The sequence below is a fragment of the Tinamus guttatus genome, unplaced genomic scaffold (assembly GCF_059628265.1).
Source record: "Tinamus guttatus ecotype Peru unplaced genomic scaffold, ASM5962826v1 Tinamus_guttatus_pri_ptg000459l, whole genome shotgun sequence".
Taxonomy (NCBI): Eukaryota; Metazoa; Chordata; class Aves; order Tinamiformes; family Tinamidae; genus Tinamus; species Tinamus guttatus.
The window spans coordinates 9,986,990-10,012,361 of record NW_028288993.1 but is presented as its reverse complement, the minus strand read 5'-3'; the positions used below and the strand labels follow the sequence as shown (position 1 = coordinate 10,012,361).

General features: G+C 41.6%; 1 protein-coding gene across 1 annotated transcript in view; it reads left to right on the top strand.

Moving 5' to 3' along the window:
• Positions 1–24,701, top strand: part of DNAH10 (dynein axonemal heavy chain 10) — a 53,117-nt gene extending 28,416 nt beyond the window's left edge. Inside the window, exons 47-79 of the mRNA XM_088532271.1 lie at positions 180–440; positions 1,099–1,271; positions 1,595–1,688; positions 2,759–2,926; positions 3,230–3,418; positions 4,046–4,217; positions 4,691–4,894; positions 5,640–5,720; positions 6,024–6,221; positions 6,879–7,040; positions 7,589–7,763; positions 8,476–8,657; positions 9,431–9,567; positions 10,456–10,673; positions 11,029–11,250; positions 11,887–12,034; positions 12,549–12,828; positions 13,175–13,404; positions 14,348–14,621; positions 14,927–15,031; positions 15,537–15,691; positions 16,731–16,885; positions 17,108–17,291; positions 18,085–18,285; positions 19,406–19,615; positions 19,958–20,053; positions 20,734–20,905; positions 21,416–21,547; positions 21,981–22,192; positions 22,293–22,460; positions 22,776–22,956; positions 23,972–24,117; positions 24,555–24,701. Of these exons, the coding sequence (XP_088388397.1) occupies positions 180–440; positions 1,099–1,271; positions 1,595–1,688; positions 2,759–2,926; positions 3,230–3,418; positions 4,046–4,217; positions 4,691–4,894; positions 5,640–5,720; positions 6,024–6,221; positions 6,879–7,040; positions 7,589–7,763; positions 8,476–8,657; positions 9,431–9,567; positions 10,456–10,673; positions 11,029–11,250; positions 11,887–12,034; positions 12,549–12,828; positions 13,175–13,404; positions 14,348–14,621; positions 14,927–15,031; positions 15,537–15,691; positions 16,731–16,885; positions 17,108–17,291; positions 18,085–18,285; positions 19,406–19,615; positions 19,958–20,053; positions 20,734–20,905; positions 21,416–21,547; positions 21,981–22,192; positions 22,293–22,460; positions 22,776–22,956; positions 23,972–24,117; positions 24,555–24,701 (5,832 nt within the window). The remainder of the gene's footprint in view (positions 1–179; positions 441–1,098; positions 1,272–1,594; positions 1,689–2,758; positions 2,927–3,229; positions 3,419–4,045; positions 4,218–4,690; positions 4,895–5,639; positions 5,721–6,023; positions 6,222–6,878; positions 7,041–7,588; positions 7,764–8,475; positions 8,658–9,430; positions 9,568–10,455; positions 10,674–11,028; positions 11,251–11,886; positions 12,035–12,548; positions 12,829–13,174; positions 13,405–14,347; positions 14,622–14,926; positions 15,032–15,536; positions 15,692–16,730; positions 16,886–17,107; positions 17,292–18,084; positions 18,286–19,405; positions 19,616–19,957; positions 20,054–20,733; positions 20,906–21,415; positions 21,548–21,980; positions 22,193–22,292; positions 22,461–22,775; positions 22,957–23,971; positions 24,118–24,554) is intronic.
• Positions 24,702–25,372: the final 671 nt, after the last annotated feature.

Below are 25,372 nucleotides of genomic sequence, written 5' to 3'. Positions count from 1 at the left end.
GCCCTTATCCCATATGAGACATGGGCATGAATGCTCTCAATCAGCTAGAGCTTTCCAAACTGTCACTTAGAGCCTCTAAAGTTCTACCAAGTATGGAGCTCAATATTTCCACATATATAGCAGTCTTGTCAAACTGGTGCACAACTCTCTAAACATCTTGGCTCTTCTGCATTACAAAGGTTGATGAGTACGGCACACAGCAACCTATTGCCTTGTTGAAGCTGCTGCTAGAAAAAGGTTTCTTGTATGACCGCGGGAAGGAGATGACCTGTAAACTTCTTCGAGACCTGGGTTTTATTGCTGCCATGGGGAAAGCTGGAGGAGGTCGGAATGAGATTGACCCTCGATTCATCTCACTTTTCAGTGTTTTTAATGTACCTTTTCCTTCTGAGCAATCACTGAACTTGATCTATGCTTCCATCCTGAAAGGCCATACTGAGGTAATTTTTATTGTATTTAAAAGGCTGGTTTTGACTTACTATTTTTAAATAGACATTTATTTCCATCAAAAGACCTGAAGTCCTCTTTATCAGCTTTCCCTCTTCTTCTTTAGAACCTCATACCCTTCCTTTCCGCTTCCCTTCTGAAGAGATGTTTGCACAGAGCTGATAAATTCATCAATAGTATGTAAACTTTCAAGCTAGGAGATAATTTGTGAGACCAATGCTTTTCATAGGTTGAAATCTATGAACCATTTGGTTATGGTTCAATAACCAAATCCCCAAGTTCAGCAAATTCTTTCTTGAATGAGTGAAAAATTTAGTATAAAGCAGTCAAGTGCATAACTAACCAACTAAACTGCAATATTATACAAGAGAAGAGCAATTTATTTATTCCTTTATGGAAGAGCTATAGAAATTCCAGTCTCAGAGCATGGCCATATCATTTTCAGCACAGTACAAGCTCAGGACCTTGCCCAAAACATTTAGCTTTAGGGTGTCCGTGCTACACACTAATGTGAATTTCTAAAAATGTTTGCCCTCAGTTGTGTGAAGTATGTCACGCAGGGGTAGAAGTTGTAAAACAGAATATGTTTGAGAACACTCAGTTCTTTATGGGCAATCTCATGAAAACACCTCTTTTTTCTCATGTTTGCAGATGTTCAATGAATCTATAGCAGCCATCGCTGACAAGATGACAGTGTGTACTTTGGAGCTTTATAAAATGATTGTCCATGATCTACCCCCTACTCCTTCCAAATTCCATTACATTTTCAATCTGCGGGATCTTTCGAGGATCTATAATGGGCTTGTTCTTACAACTCCAGAGAGGTAAGAGTAGAAAAATTGTCTTTAGTGGCCCTATGCCCATTTACATTGGATGAATCCAGGTGAAGATGAGATGAAAAACAGTCACAGTTGGTCACTTTTTACAGAACCATCACCATGCAGAGGAGAAATGTTCTTTCTTAAATATGGTATCTAGAGGTAAAGATGCAAACAAATTAATTATTCTTCCTTATGAAGAAAAAAAAAAAACAAAAACAAAAAGATGGAAAAAGCCAATCCAGACTTTGATCAGTGTTATTAACAACACAGCCTTAGGGATCTTATTGACTCATCTGGTGCAGTCTGATATTTTGATGTTAATGCAGGTTCCAAACAGTTGCCCAGATGGTGAGAGTCTGGAGAAATGAGTGTCTGAGGGTTTTCCATGACAGGCTGATTAATGAAGCAGACAAGGCATTGGTGAGTAATTGCTTTCCTTTTTAGTAGTCACTGACTATATTACTAATTTACAACAGCAACATTACCAACTGGTGCACTTATGTCCTTGTAGTCAGACTACAGACTTTTCTGACCATTCTGTTGCTCCATTAATTTCAAATAATGGTCCATGGAAGTTTTTTATTTTTTATTTTTTTCCATAAAATAACTGTAGAAGAGTAAGTGAGCAGATCTGCAGAGGAACAAAAAGTCTCACTGGATTCACTGGTCCAGGAAATATTGGTTAGCAGTGCCACAGGTGACATATATGAATGTGAGAGCAGTGCAGGTGGAAACTGAGGAAATCGCCTCCTTCTCAAGTCAGTACCTTTCTTTGGGAAGAACTGTGTCAGGATGTGACTATATAGTGAAGTGTATTGTGGAGGAGGAAAGGGTAAGAGCTGGGCTCTTACACAGTGCATTCAGTTTTGGCAATTAATGCAGACTGGAAAATGATCCAAATTGCATCTTAGAAGAGAGAAGCAAGACAGTTTTATATCTTGAAAATTAGAGGAGGATTTGGACAAAGTCTACATTTATGTAAACATCTTGCTTTGATAGAAAGAGATTTCAGTGGTCTCCTGCTTAAAATGTTCTCCTCAAACATAAAAGACACATTTCCAGCTCAATTTTCCCTCAGAATAGCTCAGAATAATTATACTGCAACGTTTGTGTATTTGTACGTTCATTCATACCATCAAGATTTGGGGGAAGTTTTGGCAGCCAGACATACATATAAATGCCGAGAAGAAAGGTTGATTAATATTTATGCCAAAATACAATAATCTATTTTTTTAATAAGCCTATTATTTCTTGCATTAAACTTCTGCACTCCACTGTCTTGAATGGTTCCTGTATTGTTTATTAGGTCATTTTAGATTATATACAGAATATATTAGAACATTGTGAACTTTGGGCTTTTTAGTGACATCAATATGCCCTTGAAATCAGTTGATACTTGAGCAAGAATTTGCATCATCATCCCTCTAAATGTTCTTGTATTCAGAGTCACCTGCTCTGTTGGCTTGCCTGACTGTTTCATATACTTGAAGGTACAAGGCCATATAAAGCACCTGATTGAGGAGAATTTCCCAGACGATTTGGAGCAGGCCATGAGGGATCCTATTCTTTTTGGAGATTTCAGAACAGCGCTGAGTGAAGGAGAGCCTCGTATTTATGAAGATATTCAAGACTATGATGCAGCAAAAGCTCTCTTTCAGGTAATGTGCTTCAGCCTGGAACTTTGCCTGTTTCTGACTCTGTGCATGAGGAAGCAGCAGGAGCCTGCTTCAAACTATAAGGAAATCCATTCTTCTTTCGTGTGGACATAGAATTTTCATTGCTACTGTTTTGAGGTCTACAGTAATGAACACAGAGCATCAGCTACAGACTCCACGGTACTTTCCAGTGATTTATGTTCCCCAGAGTTCTTTTATGCAGTGTGCCTCTAAATAGATTGTTACTTTAGTAATGTTACTCCTTCCCTGGTCTCCTAGTAACTTTCTGTCCACCTTTCTCTGCAGGAGATTTTGGAAGAATATAATGAATTTAATATTAAAATGAATCTGGTTCTTTTTGATGATGCTCTGGAGCACTTAATCCGTGTACATCGCATCATACGGATGGACCACGGCCATGCCCTGCTCATAGGAGTAGGAGGCTCAGGCAAGCAGTCCCTTACGAGACTGGCTGCATATACAGCTGGATGTGAGGTTAGTGACCCTTCACAAAAAACAATATTGGTACCAAGATTAAACTGGAGTGGCAGAGGAAGGAGAAAGACGGTCAATGAAGGTACAGTCAGTGTGGCATCTCTTCCCTGTAGGGAGAAAAATACAGTGGGGTGGTTGCCAGGAGGGCTAAGAGGACCAAATTGTTGTCAGTACTCGGATCTGGGGATGGAAAAAAAAAGATCAATTTGGGAGTGAAAAATGAATAGTCCTTAACTATTGTTTGTGTTGCTTACCTGCATTACAGCAGCATTCCAATGCTTCTTGAGGAACCTTATTGTTATTGATACAGTTCTATATTCAGTTAGTAATTGTTCCTCCAAAGATACTTTCAGTTTCTTACAGAAGTTGGTGGGTTGGGAAGGAAGAAAAAGAAAAAGGAAAAAAAAAAAAAAAGAGGAGGAACACAAGATATTTTGGGGAGTAGATTCCTGCATGGTTGTACATATATAATTATTTAAAAAGAATGCAGTGCATATTTTTTTGATATTATATATTTATTGATGATAAAGGAATCAAACCAAAACCACTGATCAAAATCTAATGGATGCTGAGTTCCAAATTTACTATTGTATCTTGGGTCTTCTGAGTATATGTTTGCATCCTTAGGTATTTGAGATCATCTTGAGTCGAGGATATGGGGAGAATAACTTCCGAGAAGATTTGAAAAAATTGTATCTAAAGCTGGGCATTGAGAACAAGTCCATGATCTTCTTGTTTACGGATTCCCATGTAGCAGAAGAGAGTTTCCTGGAACTCATCAACAACATGTTAACTTCAGGTAAATGTAAACAGTATCCTTCCTGCCTCTGGATCTTTCCAACCCTCTCCCTCATTCTATTCCCATTCTGTTTATGTATATTAGATAACTTAAACAGTATTAGCGATGTGATTGAGAGAAGTAAGATATGAATTGATGATTTGTCGTCTTTAAAGATACTAAGGTTTTTTTTTGGAGAGTTGAAAGCACTTTGTGTTTTTGAGACATTTTATGTTGTTGAAGTCTGAACAAAAATTAAATAATTATTCCTTTAAATTCCCATACACTGTCCTAAGTACTTCCTGTCTGTTTTCCATGAAGGAGGAGGAGAAGCATAGAGGTTCAAAATTATCCAGAACCCAGAATAATTTTTGCTGACCCTAGGGTTAGAATTCCTGACTCTCTGCTTTCTGATTGGCCCTGTCCCCAGCCGTATGGTTTTCTATTACCCTCAGCATAGTTCTCACCAGCATTCTTCTGTTCTTATGTTGCAGGAATGGTGCCAGCCCTGTTTCCAGATGATGAAAAAGACACTATATTAAGTCAGATTGGAGATGAAGCTACTAAAGCTGGAATGAGTCCAGCTAAAGAGAGTGTCTGGCAATATTTTGTAAATAAATGTGCATGCAACCTCCATATTGTCCTGGGAATGTCCCCAGTTGGGGACACTCTGAGAATGTGGTGCAGGAATTTTCCAGGTATCAATCATAGACAATGCTTAGTCCTTTCCCTGTGTGATACAGGTTTGCAGGCAAAAGAAGGTCTCTGCTAGACACAGATGTTTGGCAACTAAGGCTAAGTAAAGTAGGTTTCATGATTAACATTTGCAGTGTGTGATTTTTCCTGCAATTAATTGCCACATATCAGTAGGAATTATTGATTAACATTTACCAGATTAGTTCATTTTCCAGTTGAACAGCAAGAAATCTATTGGTCATTTTCATTGAACCGGAAATGTACAGATGGCCTGTATCTACAGCCTCTCTTTTGTAGTTTACAGAGGAATGTGTGTTACTAAATTATTATAAAGCCAAGATGATGGTCAGAGAAACAATTTTTTTTTTGTATCCAAAAAGCACCTGATCCTTTGCTCTGAAACAGGCAGCTGGAAGTAGCTCTGGAGGAATCAACAGATTCCTGAAAGAGCAGTGCTGGTGGGAATCCCACCCTAAGAATGAAGATATCTTGTTACAGTTTTTTTTACTGCATCCTGTACAATAGTACATCCTAAAGAATGGTACTTTGGGGTTAGTTGAAAAGCTGATTATTTACTTTTAAAACTGAGGTATTGATTTTGTGGTAAATCTTGTTGCTAAGCAGGAATCAACAAAGACAAATCTTGTAAATCCTTGATGCAAATAAAGTTAAGCAAAGGCCTGTCTTCCAGGTTACATGCTGATGTTACAACAGAATTGTTCTGATAATATTATCCTTTATTTTAAGGTCTTGTCAACAACACTGGTATTGACTGGTTCTTGCGCTGGCCTCCCCAAGCCCTGTATGCAGTTGCAAAATCCTTTGTCGGTATGTAAAATGCCATCATCTTTAACCCCTTAATTCCTGGGATAGTCCAAGAAACACATTGTTTACTTTGAAGGCATTGTAGGTCTCATGATTTTCTTTCTCATTGGGGCTGTTACCTTAACTTTAAACTGGTGATCCAAAACCCAGCATACCTGGGTTCTCTTCTGAGTTCTGCCTTAAACTGCTTTTTGTCCTGAAAAGCAGACTTGCGCTTGGATGTACATAAAAGCTGGAAGATAATTGACAAACTCTTGGAAAACTTTGGATTTTTTAAAAACTATTATTTCTGCTGCCCAATTTTAGGAGCTAGCCCACGTGTCCCATCAGAGAGCTCGGAGCTGGTGATTCAGCACATAGTCATGGTACATGAATCTGTCGGACATTTCAGCAAGAAGTTTCTGCAGAAATTGAGACGGAGCAACTATGTCACACCGAAGAATTACCTTGATTTTATCCATACATATTCAAAATTGCTTGAGGAGAAAAATGAGTTCATTTTAGGTAAGCCAGTGTAGATGCTTTCTCCTTTTTTAATAAGATATTTAAATAATGTAAATAGAAAAACACTTTATGGTGAAAATCCCATGTATTAACCATATAATGCAAAAGTTTTTTTTTTTTTTTAATTCTATCTCCAGTGCTGTGCTGGATTATGGTTTTGACACTGGACCAATATCCTTGCCATATGTGAATGTTCTGGCTTTACATCAAATAGTGGGATTTTCCCAAATTCTTCTGTAGAACCTGCACCAGAATCTTCAGACTAAACCCTTTTCTGCTTGGGGAGAGCCTGATTAGATTTTAATAGACCAGCTCTATCCAACTCAATGTTTGATATTCTTCCTCAAGCAACAGTTCTCATTTATATGTCTGTGGGTAATGAAATATGTAAAGAGGATTAAAGAGGAACATTGCAAAATGAAAAGGAAGCCACGGTACAGGGCTCTAGAGTGGCTCAGATTGGCATTTATACCATCTTGGGTGGGAGAGTTAAGAAAAGAAAAATCTCTTCCACCCATTTTTTGTAAACTAGGATGTCTGCTGCAAAATACAACTATAAGCATATCTGCTTGCTGTGAGACTGTCTATTCCTGTGCGACAGTAACAATGAAACACTAATACTTTTCTCTTTTTTTTTTTTTTCTTTTTTTTACCTAGCGCAATGTAAGCGGCTGGAGGGGGGCTTAGATAAACTGAAAGAAGCCAGTATACAGCTGGTTGAACTGAACAAGAAACTGGCAGAGCAAAAGATTGTACTAGCAGAAAAGTCAGCGGCTTGTGAGGCTTTGTTACAAGAGATTTCAACAAACACAGCAGTAGGCAAGTACTTCAGAACTCCTGAGGTGTCCTGCAGGGTAAGCAAGGTGCACACAGTCTGTGTTGGGTTAAGAGATGCTCTTATAAGCTCCAGCTGCTCCAAGAGATGAACTTGTTCTGTCTCTGCTGATCCAGTGTCCTACTACAAGAACAGGTCTCATATCATACCCAGATTGCCTTTATTTGTAAGGCTAAATTGCCTATAGTGCATTATACTCATGATCCAACTCAGGATTGTGTTCTCCTGCCTTTCTCTTCTCTTCCATTACTAAGGCATTAGCAAGAAAAGGACTTTACTGATTCTGTAAGTAACTTAGAAGAAAGACACACGGGAAGAATAGGATAAAATGTAGCTACATGCACTTTTATGTGGAACACTAGCACTGTTCCTAACCAAAAAGTGATGGGAGGAGCCCTGTAAACATTAGCAAGTTATCAAGAAAAGGTTAATGAGTTGATAGTAGCTTCTGATTTTGAACCAGGAATAAATCTGTAAATTCTGGACATAAATGTGAACAATCTACTTATGGATCTGCCTTTACAATTCCTAGCTGAGGAGAAGAAAAAAATGGCTGAAGAAAAAGCTGTGGAAATTGAGGAGCAGAATAAGATTATTGGTGTGGAGAAGAAGGAGGCTGAGACAGCCTTGGCTGAGGCCTTGCCTATTTTAGAAGCTGCCAAACTGGAGCTGCAGAAGCTTGACAAATCTGATGTTACTGAGATCAGGTGATTCCTTCAGATCTGCGGTAGTGCAAAGTTGGAAATTTACTGTGGAACACTTGTTTGCAAGGGCTGAGCCTGAGTCTCTCCTTCCCCACCTGCATGGTGTGTGGGTAAAGGTCAGGGCATGTGTTGTCCAGGTGCAGAGACCACATTTGATGTACATTTGATGTCTTCCGTGAAATTCTCTATCCTGTGCCTGCTGTATTGGGAACTGCTGTGGGTTTTGTCTAAGCAGTGGCTGTTAAAATACCTCCATTCCTCCTCGTTTTCTATTCTGCGTGAATAGGAACACACAACACTTACTTTCAGGAATGCTTTGATAGCATAAAAATTTATTTATTTGCTGAATTAATTCCTGTGTTTTTATTATACATCTTGTATTTGGGGACAGATGTAAAGGTACATCTAGTCCTAAGCTGTCTGGGAAACAGCAACAGCTCTCCCTTCCCTGCCCCAATGGACACATGCCTCACTAGCTCAGGGTTTTAGGCCCACCGTAATTGAAATACTTTAGTCTCTTTTTGATCAAATTGTCCAAATAGAATAAATATTTTTATCCCTTGTCTAGTTAGTCGTTTCTTGTCTGTCCTGAATTGTCTCTTTCACTTTGTGTAGGGCAGTCTTGCTGTATTGCAGTGACTGTCTTAACAGGAAGCAACTATGTCTGGCATCTTGTGCTTTGTCTCCTCCATTGTCTCCTTCATCTATTTTCTAGATCATTTGCGAAACCCCCTAAGCAGGTGCAGACTGTCTGTGAATGTATTCTCATAATGAGAGGGTACAAAGAATTAAACTGGAAGACAGCCAAAGGAATGATGTCTGAGGCTAATTTCCTGCGATCCCTAATGGAGATAGATTTTGATGGAATTACTCAGGGCCAAGTGAAAGCTGTACGAGGTAAATTACTGACCTGTGTGTGTGGAAAGAATGTAGCATCTTCCTAATGTGACTGCCCATGTCATCAGGAGTCCTTGCAGCATTGCAGGGAATATGGGATTTACTTTTCGTGCAAAGGAACAGCTGCAGTCCACAGTGCTGCAGGTGTTGCACTTTTGGGGTGACTGTATTTTTCAGAACGCAAAGACCTTTTTGCCATTTGCTACATCCAGTTTACATCCTAGTCTTAACTAGGGTCACAGGCACTTCTGCTTAGAGAGATCAAGAAACAGAGAGAAGAGCAGAGCAGAACTGTTGTCTGCTTTTAGCCACTTAGAAAGAAGCATTACAACCTCTTCTCATGGTGGCAATTAAGATGTGGTATGTATATGGTAGAAAGAAGACAGGCTACATTTAAAGCTTATGGGCCGAACCTTGCTTATGCTCCCATGGGTGTAATCCAGAGTAATTCCATTAAGAGATCAATTTGGCCTTTTTAACAAAGCAGCATCACTGCTGCTTTTGGGACATGCTGAACAACTTGTGAATGCACTTGCTTCTTGGGCAAAGAATTTGAAATATCACTAGCAATGTTGTGCTTGTAGCCCACTAACTTCATTTTAAGATTAAAGTCTCTAATTTTCTGACAAATGTTTCATAGTGCCTATCACAGCATTGCTCTGTGGCTGCAGAACTAAAGTGGTACTTCAGACAATGTTGGTGGGGAAAGCTATTTCTCTGAAGACTTCTGCACTGCAATTCAACTCACTTGTGGTATTTTTGTGTTTCCTCAGCTCTGTTAAAGAATCTTAATACTACCTTTGAGGAGATGGAAGTTGTCAGCAGAGCAGGACTGGGAATGTTGAAGTTTGTGGAAGCAGTGATGAGTTACTGTGATGTGGCTAAAGAAGTCAGGCCAAAGAGAGAGAAGGTAGAGTGTGTGGATTTGAACTAAGAGGAGATGAAGCATGACCGATGAGAAAAATAACACCTGACAATTTCATTCATTGCCCCATTTCTTTTCTTCAAAGTGCTTAAAAAGAGGAGTTTACTAAAACCAGTGAGGTCAGGGGTGAGCAGGTACAAGGTTAACTGCTTGTTTGTCTCCTGGGGCTGTTAGAGGGGCTCCCATTTGGGCCAGGGTGTGAAGCAGGAGGCAGAGATCTGTTCAGGTGGAGTTTTGCAATCTCACATGATCAGAGCTCAGCTTGCATGTGTCTGCTTAAAGCAAACTAGCAAAATGCATGGCATTTGAGCAGAGGAGAGCTCAGTACTGCCCAGCATCCATAAGACCCTGTCTTACATACAGGTCTTTTATTAATAACCTTTTTAATAAAGACTAGGAACTTAGCTCTAATAGCCATGGAGATCTCACATCTAGCAGGTCATGGGAAACTCTCTATCAAGGAAAGATTCTTATATATATGTGACTACTAGGAAACTATGTTAAATGACAAGTCTAACAATTTTGAAAGGCCTTAATATCACTATTGCAGATGGACTAAGCTCCCATGTTATCATGGGATGACAACCCTGCTTATCTCTGATGTCAACTGGACTGCCCATTTATTTAATAGACCTGGTTGGTACAAACCCCTAGTTTAGGAGGTTTGTCTGCTTTGGAACTACTGGTTCTGACATATTGAATATATTTGGTATGGGGCAAGTTGGGTAAGAAACGGTGGTTATTTTGGCTGACACTGCTTATTACCAGGGTGCCTTAAAATACATGAAATAGCCAAAAGAAATCTAAGAATTTAAGATTCATCTCCAAAACCTTTTCTTCCCTGATTCTCTTAATGATTTCTTCATTATGTAGGTGGCTAGACTAGAACGGAACTATTTCTTAAGTAAACGGGAACTGGAAAAGATACAGGCAGAACTGGCTAAAATTCAGGATGAGTTGAAAGCTTTGGGTAGGAAATATGAAGAAGCAATAGCAGAAAAGCAACAGTTACAAGAAGAAGCAGAGATTATGCAGAGAAGATTAAATGCTGCTGACAAGCTCATCTCTGGCTTGGGGTCTGAAAATGAGAGGTAAGTCTAGATCCAGAGAGAAAGTTTTTGGGCCTTAGGAATTGGATCCTATGTCAGAGTTAAAGTCTACCAAACTGACACACTTTTGGAAACATCTCTTCCTGTGACATTTGTTTCTGCAAAGCTGCTAATATCCATTAGTGCTTGGAAAAAAGATGATTTTTAATGCAGAAGGAAAAAGTGAACTAAGATTAAAACAAAGAAGGTTCAGATGAATGCTGTCATAATGATGACAGCAACTAAGTTTGAAGATCTATCTTAACATGTAGCTGAAGTGGAAGCAGTTGGAAATTCTGCTTATAACCCACTCTTCTCAGATACAGACAGATCCAAGATTCCTGTATTTTTCTCTCAGGTGGACAAAAGATTTAGAGGAATTCAAAATACGAAAAGTGAAGTTGCTTGGAGACTGTCTGCTCTGTGCTGCCTTTCTGAGCTACGAAGGAGCATTCAACTGGGAGTTCCGTAATGAAATGGTCTATCAAGTGTGGCAAGAAGATATCCTTTCACGAGAGATTCCACTCAGTCAACCTTTTAGATTAGAAAGTCTCCTGACTAATGAGGTTGAAGTTAGCAGGTATGTCCAGTCAAGAAGTCCAGTGACTACTGTATGTGGAACTGTGAAGTGGGAGTTTGGTTCTAGATTTATAGGATAGAGTTGGTATTGTGCGTCGTGGTGCACAGCCATTTCAGAGACCATTTTACTTTCATCTTCCAAAGATGACAAGGAGACAAATCATTTTTCTTCCAGTTAACTGGGAATGTTTGTTATAATAAACCCTTGCTCTCCAAGGGTGTTTACTGAACCTAGACACACATAATGCCTTTTTAGAGTGTTTTTTTTTTTTTTTTCCCTCACTCCTATGGAGCTATCTACAGTATGTGTCCAACGCAGAGCACAGTGGGAGTCTTTGTAGACACACTGATTTTTGGAATTAAAGCTATTCTCAACTAGTCCATATTTCTGCTACTGCAGCATTACTCACCACAGTGGTGTTTTGGATAGTATAGTTATAAATGGTGTTTTGGATAGTATAGTTATAAATGACTCAAAAACAAGTCAGTCCCTGTTTCACAATCACGTGTGGCTTTTGCTTCCTTCTATTTCTATTAGAGTACTCAGTGGATTGCCTATTTTTACTGACAAATGAAATGTGTTGCTCTCCCACCAAGTTTTGTCTCCAGCCTACTCTTTGATCCATCCCCTTCCCAGGTGGGTTTCCCAAGGATTGCCTCCAGATGAGCTCTCCGTCCAAAATGGCATTCTGACAACATACGCAAGTCGTTTCCCGCTTTGTATTGACCCACAGCAGCAGGCATTAAATTGGATTAAGAAGAAAGAAGAAAAAAATAGCCTGAGGGTAAAGATGAAGGATCATTTTGTTTCTTTGCTGGTTGCTTTGAAAGCTGAATAAATATCTGTTACCTTGAACAGAGAGATAGTTACATATTGAAAAATGTGATGACTATAGGTAGTTAAGTATCACTGTCTACATGACTTTCAATTTTCTGAGAGTGGTATTTTGCATAAGAACATGGCTAGTTTCAGTATCAACAAAAATAGTGTAAGCAAAAGGCAGGTATTAAGCTTGTGTTTTTTCTCAGCTCCAGGATACAGTTTTCCTGTTGGACAATAACACAGAGGCATAGTTGGAAGTTTGAAGAATAGTTTGCTATATAGCAATTTTTCTCAACTCATTGAAAATATGTGCACCTTTGTTATTTTATACGAGGGCAGTTTATATCATCTGTAAGGGGAAAGGCAGATCTGCATCAACAAGCACCAACTTAGTGCTGGCAACTATTAAAAATTTATATCTTTCAGGAAGTTGCATATCAATTCTTTTTTCATATCTTTGCGTTATTCTCTTGCAGATGGCTTCCTTTAATGACCCAGATTTCCTTAAACAACTAGAATTGTCTATAAAGTACGGGAGCCCTTTCTTGTTCCATGATGTCGATGAATACATCGATCCAGTGATAGACAATGTCTTAGAGAAGAATATCAAAGTTGCACAGGGCCGAACATTCATCGTCCTGGGTGATAAAGAAGTTGACTATGATAGTAATTTTAGATTGTACTTGAACACCAAATTAGCTAACCCGAAGTATTCTCCCTCTGTGTTTGGCAAAGCTATGGTCATCAATTATACAGGTAAGCAAAAACGGGCTTTTAGTAACAAACTAGCAATTGTGCTGTAGTGCGAGCTTAGGGCCTTGGTGTTTATCTGAAACAATAATGAAACTGTAAAAAGTTCCTACTCTCCTTTTTAATTAGAATTTGATTTAATACAAAATTCTCACTTCCCTCTTTTTAACTGAAGTAGAGCCAAGTATCTCTTCTTGCACTGCTCACATTAGAAGGCATTGGTAGAACCAAAATGTAGTTATTAACCAAGTCACTCTGTTGCACAGCTGTAGTTTTGTAAGATGATCAAGTGTTGCCCAAAAGCTGTGCTTGTTTTTAAAAACTCTGTGCTGTCTACATATTCTATCTGTAGTTACACTAAAAGGCCTAGAGGATCAGTTGCTCAGTGTCATCATGGGTTTTGAGAGAAGAGAATTGGAAGAGCAGAGAGAATCTCTCATACAGGAGACAAGCGAGAACAGAAACTTGCTGAAAGACCTCGAAGACTCTCTCCTTCGGGAACTGGCAACTTCCACAGGAAACATGTTGGATAACGTGGACTTGGTGCAAACCCTGGAAGAGACAAAATCCAAAGCTACAGAGGTAATGGCTCTGGGATTTTAGGAAGGATAGCTGCTTGTAAAACCTCTTCTTTCATTTTCATTCTGCTTCATCTTATTAGGACCAAAGTAATATTTCTTTACACTTGTAAAACAAAAAGCAGGTGATATATTTCTTTCAGGTCTGAGACAGCAATTCTCCCATATATCAGATCTGAAATGAAAAATGAATATATCTGTTACTCAGTATATAGAATCTACATCCTTGGAATTCTTCTGCCCCTAGTTGGGCAGAGTCTCTGCTGACTGATCGTGTGTTGGTGATAGTCTGGCTTTGGGCAGAAAGTTGGACTTCAGATCTTCTGAAGGCCTTTACCACACTATTTCTGTGATTCTTTGTAAATTCCTCCCTTTTCATAAATACACAGGGTGGGATTTACTTACTGCAACTTTTGATGATTCTAATACAGACTTCTTCCTTTTGAGATGCCTGACCAGATGCCCTATATAGTCAACAGAGAGGGACATGCACTGTTAGAGCATGATTCTTCTGACTTAGTTCAGATATCTGCATTCCCACAAAATAAATTGTGCCTCAGGAGAGTGTCTTTCAGGCTCTCTGAGTGGATGTGTAGTATCCAGGACTAGCCTGGATCTCCACAGAGTCTGTTTCCTTTGCCTGTGAAATGTTTTTCTAATACAGCATTTAAAGATCATTTGCATTTTTACTCAATTGTGGTATTTTTTTTAGTAAATGTTCTTAAATGTGTGGACATTACTAGTCCTTAGTAACAGGCATCCTGATTTTCATAGAATTTTAATGCGTGTTGTTACTTGCAGTCATTTTAAAACCTAAATGTTCACAATTGTCGTTTCAATGTGCTTAGCAATAGAACAGCTCTGTTTATTGTTATGTAATATCTGTGCCATGGATCAGTGCAACAATTACCTGTGGATAAGAGCAATGACAGCCTGTGTCTGACTAGGTGACTGAAAAACTCAACCTGGCTGAGAAGACAGCGGTGGATATTGATCAGCTTCGGGATGGCTACAGACCAGCTGCCAAGAGGGGAGCCATTTTATTCTTCGTTTTGTCCGAAATGGCGCTTGTCAACATCATGTATCAGTACTCATTAGTCTCCTTCTTAGAGGTTTTTGGACTCTCTCTTCGGAAATCCATGCCTAGTTCTATTCTTCAGAAGAGGTTAAGAAACATCATGGATACATTAACTTTCAACATCTATAACTACGGCTGTACAGGTCGGTGTGGTTTGGTGATGGGCTGTGTTGGGCAAATGCTTGTTAAAGGCAACTGAGTATCAGTTTCAAGCAGCAAATCCTAGCAGTGGATCTCACATCCCTGGATATTGCTCTCAGATGCCACTTAGACTCCAGAGTTCTTGTTGACCCATCCTTCTGTAAGGCTTGATCCAAAACCCTGTCTTTGATCAACCTGATCTTTGTGGGGTGATCTAGATGCAGGTTTTGGGTCTGGTTTTAAAATCTAGTTCTAGTTCTGCATTTTATCAGCAGATTTTTTAAAAAATGTTGTCCTTTTAATGTAGGCTTGTTTGAGAAGCACAAGTTACTCTTCTCCTTTAATATGACTGTCAAGATAGAACAGGCTGATGGCAGAGTTCCCCAAGAAGAACTTGACTTCTTTTTAAAAGGTACCTTGAATATCTGTATATGAATTTATAGTTCTATTCAGATATAGCTGAAAGATCTTTTGAAGGTAGATTTAGATTAGATGTTGTCTAAGAGAAACCTGTAAGAAAAACCATTTAGAGAAACGTACTGAAGGTAGCTGAGTTGTATTGGCTTACAGAAATGGCAGATTTTGCTATTTGCATTTGTTCTCTCTTTGTTGAACCATGAAGCGACTAATCTTTCACTGCCTGTGTTGACAAATCTCCCATTAGCTGTGAACAATTAGGATGTTACCTCTGAAAATACTCCTTACTGATTTTCTGAATGGTTTTAGAAAAGGTTGTAAAAATACAATTTTGGCTTTTGCTGGCAGTGTCCTCTTTTCTTCAGCTAAAAACTTTACCTTACTGTGCTTCCAGGAACAAATTTCTGAGCGGTTCCTTCTGTGCAGTGGGCCTGTCTGTGTGGTCATGTAGTGGAAGTTTCATGACATGAACATTTACTCTGTTTTCTCAATGTGACTAGGCAATATTTCCCTGGAGAAGAGTGCACGAAAGAAACCATGTGCTTGGCTTCCAGATCAAGGCTGGGAAGACCTAATTCACCTGTCTGAACTATTTCCTGAGAAGTTTGAATCGCTTCCAGATGATGTGGAAAAAAATCCAGATGTGTGGAAAAATGTACGTGCTTTTTTTTTTTTTTTTTTTTTTTTTTCAGCCTCTTTTCAACTGTGGCCGGTGATAGGGCTATAGGAAACAGCCACAAACTGAGCACCAAAAGATCCCCAGGAACTTAAGGAAAAACTTATTAACAGTGAGGTTGACAGAGCACTGGAACAGGCTGCCCAGAGAGGTTGTGGAGTCTCCTTCTCTGGAGATCTTCAAAACCCGCTTGGACGCAGTCCTGTGCCACGTGCTCTAGGTGACCCTGCGTGTGCAGGGGGTTGGACTAGATGATCTCTAGAGGTCCCTTCCAACCTTAACGATTCTGTGGTTCTGCAATCCTGTTTTCTCCTCTTGTTTTTCTTCTGGAATTAAATGTTCAAGGATGATGCAATGCACCATAGCACGCCACAGAAGGCAGGTGATCACTGGCTTTTTCTGTCAAGGCCCTGCTTTTCTTCTTGGCCTCAGTTACTCAAGCTTAATCTGTCTTATTTAAAGAAGAACGAGGTCTCTTATTTAAAAAAACAACTGCCCCTGACCCCCAGTCTGTATTCTATTTTCCAAACAAATGCCTTAGGTTGTCCTGTTGAAGACAGTGGGATTTTTACTGCTGATTTCAACAGATTTCATTTTACTTTGTGCTAAATTGTCCTTTGATCTTATTGTGGCAGTGAATTGTGCAGTCTAGTTACAAAGCCCTTCCCTTGTTCTGCCTTCAGTTTCATTGCTTGTCTTCGTGCTTTAAAGAAATCTTTCTGGAAGCAATCTGTGAATGCTCTTCTGTTTGAAATGCTATTTTCTGTATCTTAAGAGAACAGCTTGTCACAAAATGAAAGTATGAATGTGTTTCTGGACTTTATTTTTTTATATACTGAAAAACTTTTGTCATTCCTTTATTACAATCTTTTAAAAAAATATTTATAGCTGATTTTCTTCCTCCTGTTTCTTGGTTTTAGCCCCCTGTTAATGAAATTGCTTTTCTCTACCTTTCCTAGTAATTTCACTGATAGATCCATGTGATTAATTTGCGTTGTCACCCATCTCTCTTTGCCAGTGGTATGATATCGATGCTCTGGAGCAGACGCCATTCCCCATGCACTACCAGAACAGTCTCACAAACTTCCAGAAGCTCCTGCTTCTGCGGTGCTTCCGAGTGGACCGGGTATATCGGGCAGTAACAGACTATGTTACTCTGACAATGAGTGAGAAGTAAGTTACTCCATCGTTACAAATCAGAATCCCTCTGTTCAGGTACTTCACACAAAACTGGAGTTGTAATCAGTTACATAATTATGCAATTTGTCTAAATAATAGAGCATAGAGAATGTGTTATTTCCATATACATTCTGCAGGGAACTTTGATGTGAGGTGGCTGCTTTTGTATAAACCAGCAAAGCAGTTTACTGTGCTTCCTTTTGCTTCTCTTTCCAGGTACGTGCAGCCCCCTGTGATCAGCTTTGAGGCCATCTTTGAGCAGAGCAGTCCTTACTCGCCCATCGTTTTTATCTTAAGTCCTGGCTCGGATCCTGCCAGTGACCTCATGAAGCTGGCCGAGAGGAGCGGCTTTGGTGGGAACAGGCTCAAATTCCTCGCCATGGGACAAGGCCAAGAAAAGGTAATTTCAGTGGGAGGGCAGGAACGTGCTGTTTGCAGGAAGATAGTGGGTGATTGCAAATCATAATCTTAACATTATGAGTCTGTCCAAATTTCCTTTCCAAAGACCTGCTCCATTCCAAATGGAATTACTTGGTTGTTTAGACCTGGCATACAATTTGCCAGCCTGAGAATAATGTTCTCTTGTAACTTGCAAGGGGCATTTGGCTGGTTCTGTGGTTTGGATAAGGATGGATTCAGAATGATTTTGTCGTCTTTGTTAAAAAAAGTTGAGCTGAAAGGATATTTCTCTGTAGTCTTTCAGAGTTTAATCAGTGACCCTGTCTTTCTGTCTATGGACATGGTTCATCTTGGGTGTCATGTGTCTACCAAAAAGACACGCTCTCTTTGCTGCCCACTTCCCTCTTTGTTACAGACACTAAGGCAGGGATCTGCAGAGCTCAGCAGCTGAGTGAGTGCTGTGATTTCAGTCGCTGCAGAACTGTTAGGTTCCTTTAGAGCATCTAAAGCTCTGATCACCACCTTCTTCCAGCCCATGAAATCACTGAATGCTTTGCATGACTTTCATTTCAGAAGGAATTAATGAAATAAAAAGACTATTTTGGAGCACCTTCTTGTAGTAATGCAACAGATCTGTTCTTAATGTGCAGTGTTCTGGTAAGTCTGCTATCAGTAATGGGAAAGCCAAGTGTGCTCGTTAGCAAGAAGAAATTCACAGCACTAACCCATCAGAGTCGTTCTGCTTCTGGGATAAAAGGAAGACTACTCACAGGCAATTTTTTCCCTCTCCTAAGGTTGCTCTGCAGATGCTGGAGAACGTGGTGGCTCGTGGCCTGTGGTTGATGTTGCAGAACTGTCACCTGCTGGTGCGGTGGCTTATTGACCTGGAGAAGGCCCTGGAGAAAATCACAAAGCCTCACCCAGACTTCCGCCTCTGGTTGACGACAGACCCCACCAAGGGCTTCCCCATCGGAATCCTGCAGAAGTCACTAAAGGTAGGGAGCAGGGGGAGGACGTGTCCTGCCTCTCTTATTCAGCAAAACAGACTGCTCTGGGGAGGAGCAGGACTTGAATGCTGCAGGCTTGGTCTCTAGGAGCTTTCTGCCTTTCCAAGTCAAATGCTCTTTTCATCAGCCTGTTTATAGGATGGTGATTTTTCTTTAGGTGAAAATCACTCAGTAGTGTTTCTCTGAAGCGTTTATTTCCGAGCAGAGGATTGTCAGCAAACCTGGAGATGAGACAAGTGCTCCTTAGCCCCAAATGGCACTGCTAATAGGGAGTAGCTGGAGAGACAGAAATAGCCCTGTCAGTCCTGATGCTGAAGTGCAGAGCCGAGGTCTGTGTCTGGCCTGGCAATAGTGTCACTAGAGCAGAGGCTGTAATAGGATGATGGTTTCCAGCTGCTACTTCAGGCTGCAGCATTTATCACAAGCAAGCTGAGCTGATTATTTTGAAAGCACAAGACAGGCTGCTGTCCTAATGCCCTTTCTGTGGTGGCTTTACTGGGATTGTGCTGAGCCACTCCTGTAAACGTAACCACTCTGTGCGACACGTTCAAAGGCAGCGGCATGACCCATCCACCCAGTACATCCCCAGGGCCTCGGCGACAGCTCTGCAGTGTGGGGAGCAGAAAGCATGAACAAAGCTTTGATTAAAGGCTGCAAATACCCTCTTTCATGAGCAGCGAGGACAAGGGGTTGCAGAGCAGTGAACGTGTTGCCAGGAAGTTGGCTGTGCCTTAAGAGCCACGCTAAAGACTTCAGCCGTCCTACCGTAATGATGTGTGTGACTTACCAAAATGGGCAGTCAGGCTACTGGTATATTTCAGTAAATTAGATCTTTAAGTATGATAAATGTTAATAGTATTTACCCGGTTGCATGACTCTTTCTAAATTGATACCAAATTTCTCTTTACACGTGTTTACCCTGATAAAATAAACAGGTCTGTGTCCTAACTTTACATAAGAGAAGTTCCCTTATGGGTCTGAATTTAGAAAGCTGATTAGGTTTTTAAAGCTTGCATTATATAACACACTGAGAAAGCACAGTCTATTTACAATATGTATTCTTGAGTCTATTCAGTAATTAATGGCTTCCCTGATTACTTTGATGTAGGTTGTGACAGAACCACCTAATGGTCTGAAACTGAATATGAGAGCTACCTACTTCAAAATCCCCCCAGAAGCCATAGAGCAGTGCCCACATCCTGCCTTTAAATCATTAGTCTATGTCTTGGCATTTTTCCATGCTGTGGTTCAGGAGAGAAGGAAGTTTGGCAAGATTGGCTGGAATGTGCCATATGATTTCAATGAATCTGATTTCCAGGTAAGAAGCTAATGCTAATGGCTCTTACGTTCTTGAGATGACAGATTACTTTTGAAAACGTACCATCTATCCAGCTTTAATTCTCTCTCACATTGGTATTTTTCCTTTTTTTTTTTTCTGCTGCTGTGATCACCATAAAAATCTCTAAAAATGAATCAGATTGCCAGGTCTTCCTGTTAATATTACTTTCCTCACATTTTTTTTTAAATGGATTTATACCAAACTTTTTAGTTATTTGAGAAGAAATGCTTGTTAGTTTTTAAATAACAACCTTTTTACTGATGGATACTTATAGCTAATTTGTGAATCCTCTGTTATGTCACGTTCTAACATATTTATTAGGTCTGCATGGAAATTCTCAACACATATTTGACAAAAGCTTTCCAGCAAAATGATGAGAAAATCCCCTGGAGTAGTCTCAAGTATCTTATTGGTGAGGTGAGTGCCCAGAATCTCATTAAGGAACATGGAGGATAAAATAATCTGGAATAATGCAGATTCCCTTCTGCATGGGCCGTAACAAGGAAAGCTGCCCCAGAATCTCTCCAGGGCTGTCTCGAAACCCCTGTGTAGTCCTGAGCAAGTCACTTAATCTCATTGTCTCGGGGAAATTGGGCCATTGTGTGTAACTGCACAACAGGGGAGTTGAGGTTCTTTATTAATTTTTGAGTGAGAGCGCTCAGGGGATCCCCTGATGAAAGGTACCAAATGGGAGAGCTGCAGCAAGCTGTTAGCACAGGGGGTTGTTGTACAAACAGATCTGAATACAAAGCTCTGGGGGATGGTGCTGTGTAGCAGCCACCAGTTCCACGTAGCTGCAGCAGCAGGAAATGGTTGTTTTGCAGTGCTTAATCATGGCTGTTTATGAGCTGGTCTCCTAAGGAAGTTGTTCTCACACACAGATCACCAAGGCTGGGTCTTAGGAGTGGCCCGGAGCAGCTCTGCACTCCCCAGGATCCCGCACAGTCCCCTTGGGAACTCGGCAGTTGTGGTTGGTCCCTTACAGGAGACTCCATCATGCCAAGCAGTTCTGCAACAGCAAAGCTGCCGCTTGGGCCTTAACTGCATTTGCTGCCCCAAAAAGCCAGTGGTTTAATATTGCTTTAACTCATTTCTAGGTCATGTATGGTGGGCGTGCAATCGATAGCTTTGATCGCCGCATTCTGACTGTCTACATGGATGAGTATCTGGGCGATTTCATATTTGACACATTCCAGATGTTTCATTTTTATAAAAATGATGAGGTTGATTATAAAATTCCGGAAGGGACTGTAAAAGATGACTTTGTTGGTAAGAAATGTTTTTTTCTGCCACATTATCTAGCACTTAGGCACTATACTGTCTATTTACAGTATAAATTTTCTCTTTATAAGCATGTATTGCTGAATATGAAGAATTGAAAGAAATAGAAATGTCAGCCTGTGTGTGTGTTGCAGTGTTATATAAGTGGTGATAACACTTTTCCTTTGCATGAGCAGCCCTTGGTAACAGCATGCGAGCTCAGCAGCCACCTCCTCATATTTCTTTAACTGACTAAACACCTATAATGTATGCTGTTTTTTTAAAAACATGATGTAAATAGGTGGTGTGTGTGTGTGTATATATATACGGACACACATATACATTTTTTTGTGTGTGTATGTATTTAATGCTAGAAGTGCCTATTCAATCCTTACAGAGTGTTCAGTATCAACACCTGGTCATTGAGGTAACAGGAGCAGCTGCTGTAGCTGCTGCAGCGCCCGGTCGCCCTGGGCTGTGTCTTGCTCGTGGCTGATGCTCTGTGTTTTTGTATCATAGAGGAGATTGAGTCGCTGCCCCTCGCTAATACCCCGGAGGTCTTTGGACTTCATTCAAACGCCGAGATTGGGTATTACACACAGGCAGCTCGCGACATGTGGGCTCATCTCCTGGAGCTGCAGCCTCAGACAGGTGCCATTCTGCGCCGTGGAGCTGTGTGCACGGGGGCAGCGCTGCGGTGCGGAGCTCCGCGCCCTGCGACGGGGACGGCAGCCAGGCCGGGGCCCCCAGCGTGTGGTGGATCCGGGCCTGGCTGGGGCTGCCGAGACTGCTGCCCGGAGCAGGGTTTGTGCGCGGTTGTGCCGGCTGCCTGGCCTGTGGCTCAAGGAGCTGGCAGCGCCGAGCCCGATGCCCAGCAGGGCCCAGGAGGCGGGAGGGCCGCCAGCGGCATCGCCCTGCCGGGAATGGGTGCAGAGTCCGCGCGGGATCCACTGGCAGCGCTGCAGGGGGTGGGCACAGGGCTTGGTGCCACAAGCTGAGTCAGCTCCCTTAGTTCTCCTACAGAATTAGGAATAGGAGGGATACATTATTTGACTTTAGTCTTACTAATCCATTTCTGCTTCAGGTGAATCCGGGACTGGAATTAGTAGAGATGAATATATTGGGAATGTTGCTAAGGATATACAAAACAAGATACCGCAAGTGTTTGATCTTGACCAGATCCGGAAGGTTTTTGGAATAGACATATCCCCTACTACGGTGGTGCTGCTGCAGGAACTGGAACGTTTTAATAAACTGATCATTCGGATGGCGAAGTCTCTGGCTGAGCTGCAGCGTGTGAGTAGCAGCTCTGCCGCAGCGGCCCACGGCTTCCGCGGGAAACGGGTCGGGCCTTGGCGGGCCCTGCTCGGCACTCGCGCTCTCCCTGCCTTTCCAGGCCTTGGCGGGGGAAGTTGGGATGAGCAGTGAACTGGACGACGTGGCTCGGGCTCTCTTTAATGGACAGATTCCCGGTATCTGGCGGCGGCTGGCCCCGGACACGCTGAAAACACTTGGGAACTGGATGATTTTCTTTAGAAATCGGTATCAGCAGTACAGCACCTGGGTAAGTGAGAACCTCTAGGCTGCTTTTTGCTTCATTAATCTGGGTTATGTGGCTACACAGATCAGTGCCGGGGTGCAGAAGTCAGTAAACGCTCTCTGCTTTAAATAAGTCTATAATAAGTTTATAATAAGTTTAAATAAGTTTGAACCAACTCTGGTCACCAGCTGGGATGACAGAGAATTCACATGATGGTGGAACTACCGGAGAAGAGCCAGTGGGCAGCCTTTGGCACCAAGGTCAAAGCCCTTGTTCTGGGTCTGGGCAGTTCTGGGTCTGGCGCAGAACGGAGCAGAAGCCGCTGTCTTGTGACTGCAGGTGAACGAGGGCGAGCCCAAGGTCATGTGGCTCTCGGGCCTGCACATCCCCGAGTCCTACCTCACCGCGCTCGTGCAGGCCACCTGCCGCAGGAACGGCTGGCCCCTCGACCGCTCCACGCTCTACACCGAGGTGACAGCGTACACCACGGCAGAAGACGTCACCGAGGGGTCTGGACAAGGTAGCTGGGTTTTTTTCTGATACTTTCCAAAAGAAAACAATTGGTCAAAGACAAAGCGAGTGAGAGCGCACGCTGCCTAACAGCCTGCTTGGCTTAACGGGTGCATTTATTTAGGTTGCATCTCCCCAGACAACACACTTGGTGGTGCATTTAACAGCCTGCATGGCCTAGAATTGGGAATCAGCTAGGTTTGGGTTCCTCTTTGCTGCCCATCTACTCTATTCACTAAATATGATTTTCTTTCTTATTATTTATTTTCTCTAATGTTGAGAACATTGCAGAGCCTAGTATATTTATAAGGATGTGGTTTTACAATAAATTATATGTTTAAGCAAAAAATAAATGGATAGTGATGGCTCACATTGTGTAAACAAACCTATATACTTCCTAGGCCCGGCAGTGCTCTTGTTATTGAGTGTAACAAACTCTAGGTAAAGGGCCAGCGGAGCAGCTCTGGTGTGCTAGATCTGATTGGAAATAGAAGAGGAAAAAAATCTCTGAATGTTTGTGCAAAATATAATTTCAATTTGGAGGGAAGAAAAAGAAGGTCACCTCAGGGCTTTCCTTGGCTATTTATTTACTAGCAAGCTAGCAAAAGATCATGGCATTGTGTGAGCTCTGTGCCCACCCTCCTGGTTCTGTCGTGCTACAAAAGGTGACGTTCGTACGGGCTTTAAAAAGCTCCCTGAGAGCTTAGCTGTTACTGGGGATGTCACACACTGTGGGGCGGAAACTGCAGGGAAAGCAGCATTTACTCCTAAAAATGTCTATCATGTAAATGGCAATTGAGCCAATTTTCATTTGAAAACAGACTTCCCCCCCAGTGCCAGACATCATCGCTGAATCAAAGAAAACAAAGTTCTACAGAAAAACAGACTGTTTGTATTTCCCGTTTGAGTTTTGCTGAGGTCCTACAGTATCCAGGTGTAGCTATTCAAGGACAGCAGTTGTCTGAAGGAACTGCTTTTTTTCAGTAGTTTGAGTTAAAGACGATGCTGCATTTCTGTTGTTACAGGATGTTTTGTTTCTGGGCTGTACCTGGAAGGAGCAGACTGGGACATGGAGAACAACTGCCTTACGAAGAGCAAGCCCAAAGTCCTTGTGGTGGAATTACCTATTCTGAAGATCATTCCCATTGAAGCACACAGGCTCAAACTCCAGGTACGTCTCCTTTAGGAACAATGGCAGATTATTTTTCTACCTCAGCAGCTGGTAGGCTTTACCTCCTTCAAGAAGTATACATTCTCTTGCAGGAAGTATTTTATTATTATTTGCTAATACATAAAGTGTGCAGCTTAACACCTTTACGTTAACTTTCTCTTTTCTTTCAGTGCTAGAGGTTGTCTTATTGATTACTCCTCTTCCATTTAATGTGAAATAACCATCTTGGGAAGCTCTTCTAAGCCCCTTACTCCTTCCTTTATTTCCTATTTCCAGTCTTATTTTTTTAAAAAAAGTTTTAAGAAATCCACATATTCCTTAAGAATTAAGAAATCCACATATTAATCATCTCTCTTTAAGAGCCCTAGCTGGGGAATTGGAGCTCTCAGGTTCAGGCTGCACTGACTCGGTGTCCCCTCTCCCTCCGCGCGTTCCAGAACACCTTCCGCACGCCGGTGTACACGACGGCCCTGCGCCGGAACGCCATGGGGGTCGGCCTGGTGTTCGAAGCTGATCTCTACACCACGAAGCACATTTCCCACTGGGTGCTTCAGGGTGTCTGCCTCACACTCAACGCGGACTGACAGGGCCACGTTGGGCATGGGGGGGTTCCCACATGGAAGCTGCTGCTTCAAAGGAGGATGGAGGGCAGCAGGGAGAAACAAAAGTCAAATAAGGCAGAGATTCAGCATGCGGGGCTGGGGAGTTTCTCTTATGAAGGAAAGAAATAGCACCTGACTTATTTTAGAGAAGGGTATGTTATGACCACGCTGTTCCACATTGTGATTAGTAGTAATAAACACATTTGAAAAGTATTTTTGATCATTTCCATTTTCTTTTAGAAACAGGCCTGCTGTAGGTACAGGAAGGAGGTGGTGAGTTAGTCTCACACACACACACACACACACACACACACACACACACACACACACACACACACACACACACACAGAGTGAGGTTTGCCTGTATGGTTGTAAGAAGTGTTTTTAATTGCCCAAAGCATCACTTCTGCTGTGCTGAGAAGAGATGCCTTCCATCATCCTTGAACAAGTGGCAGAGTAGTTTAGACATACAAGACATCACCATAAAAAATATGGCAACAAAAAAAGTCAAAACCACTGCTGGTTAATACAATACACTAAAAAAAATATGGAAAACCACAAGAACTGCAAACATTCTTTAACCAACCGTGTCCCAGAACGCAACCTTTCCCTCGCCCTCCTCACCACCACTGAAACGAGCCCTATCCCAGAA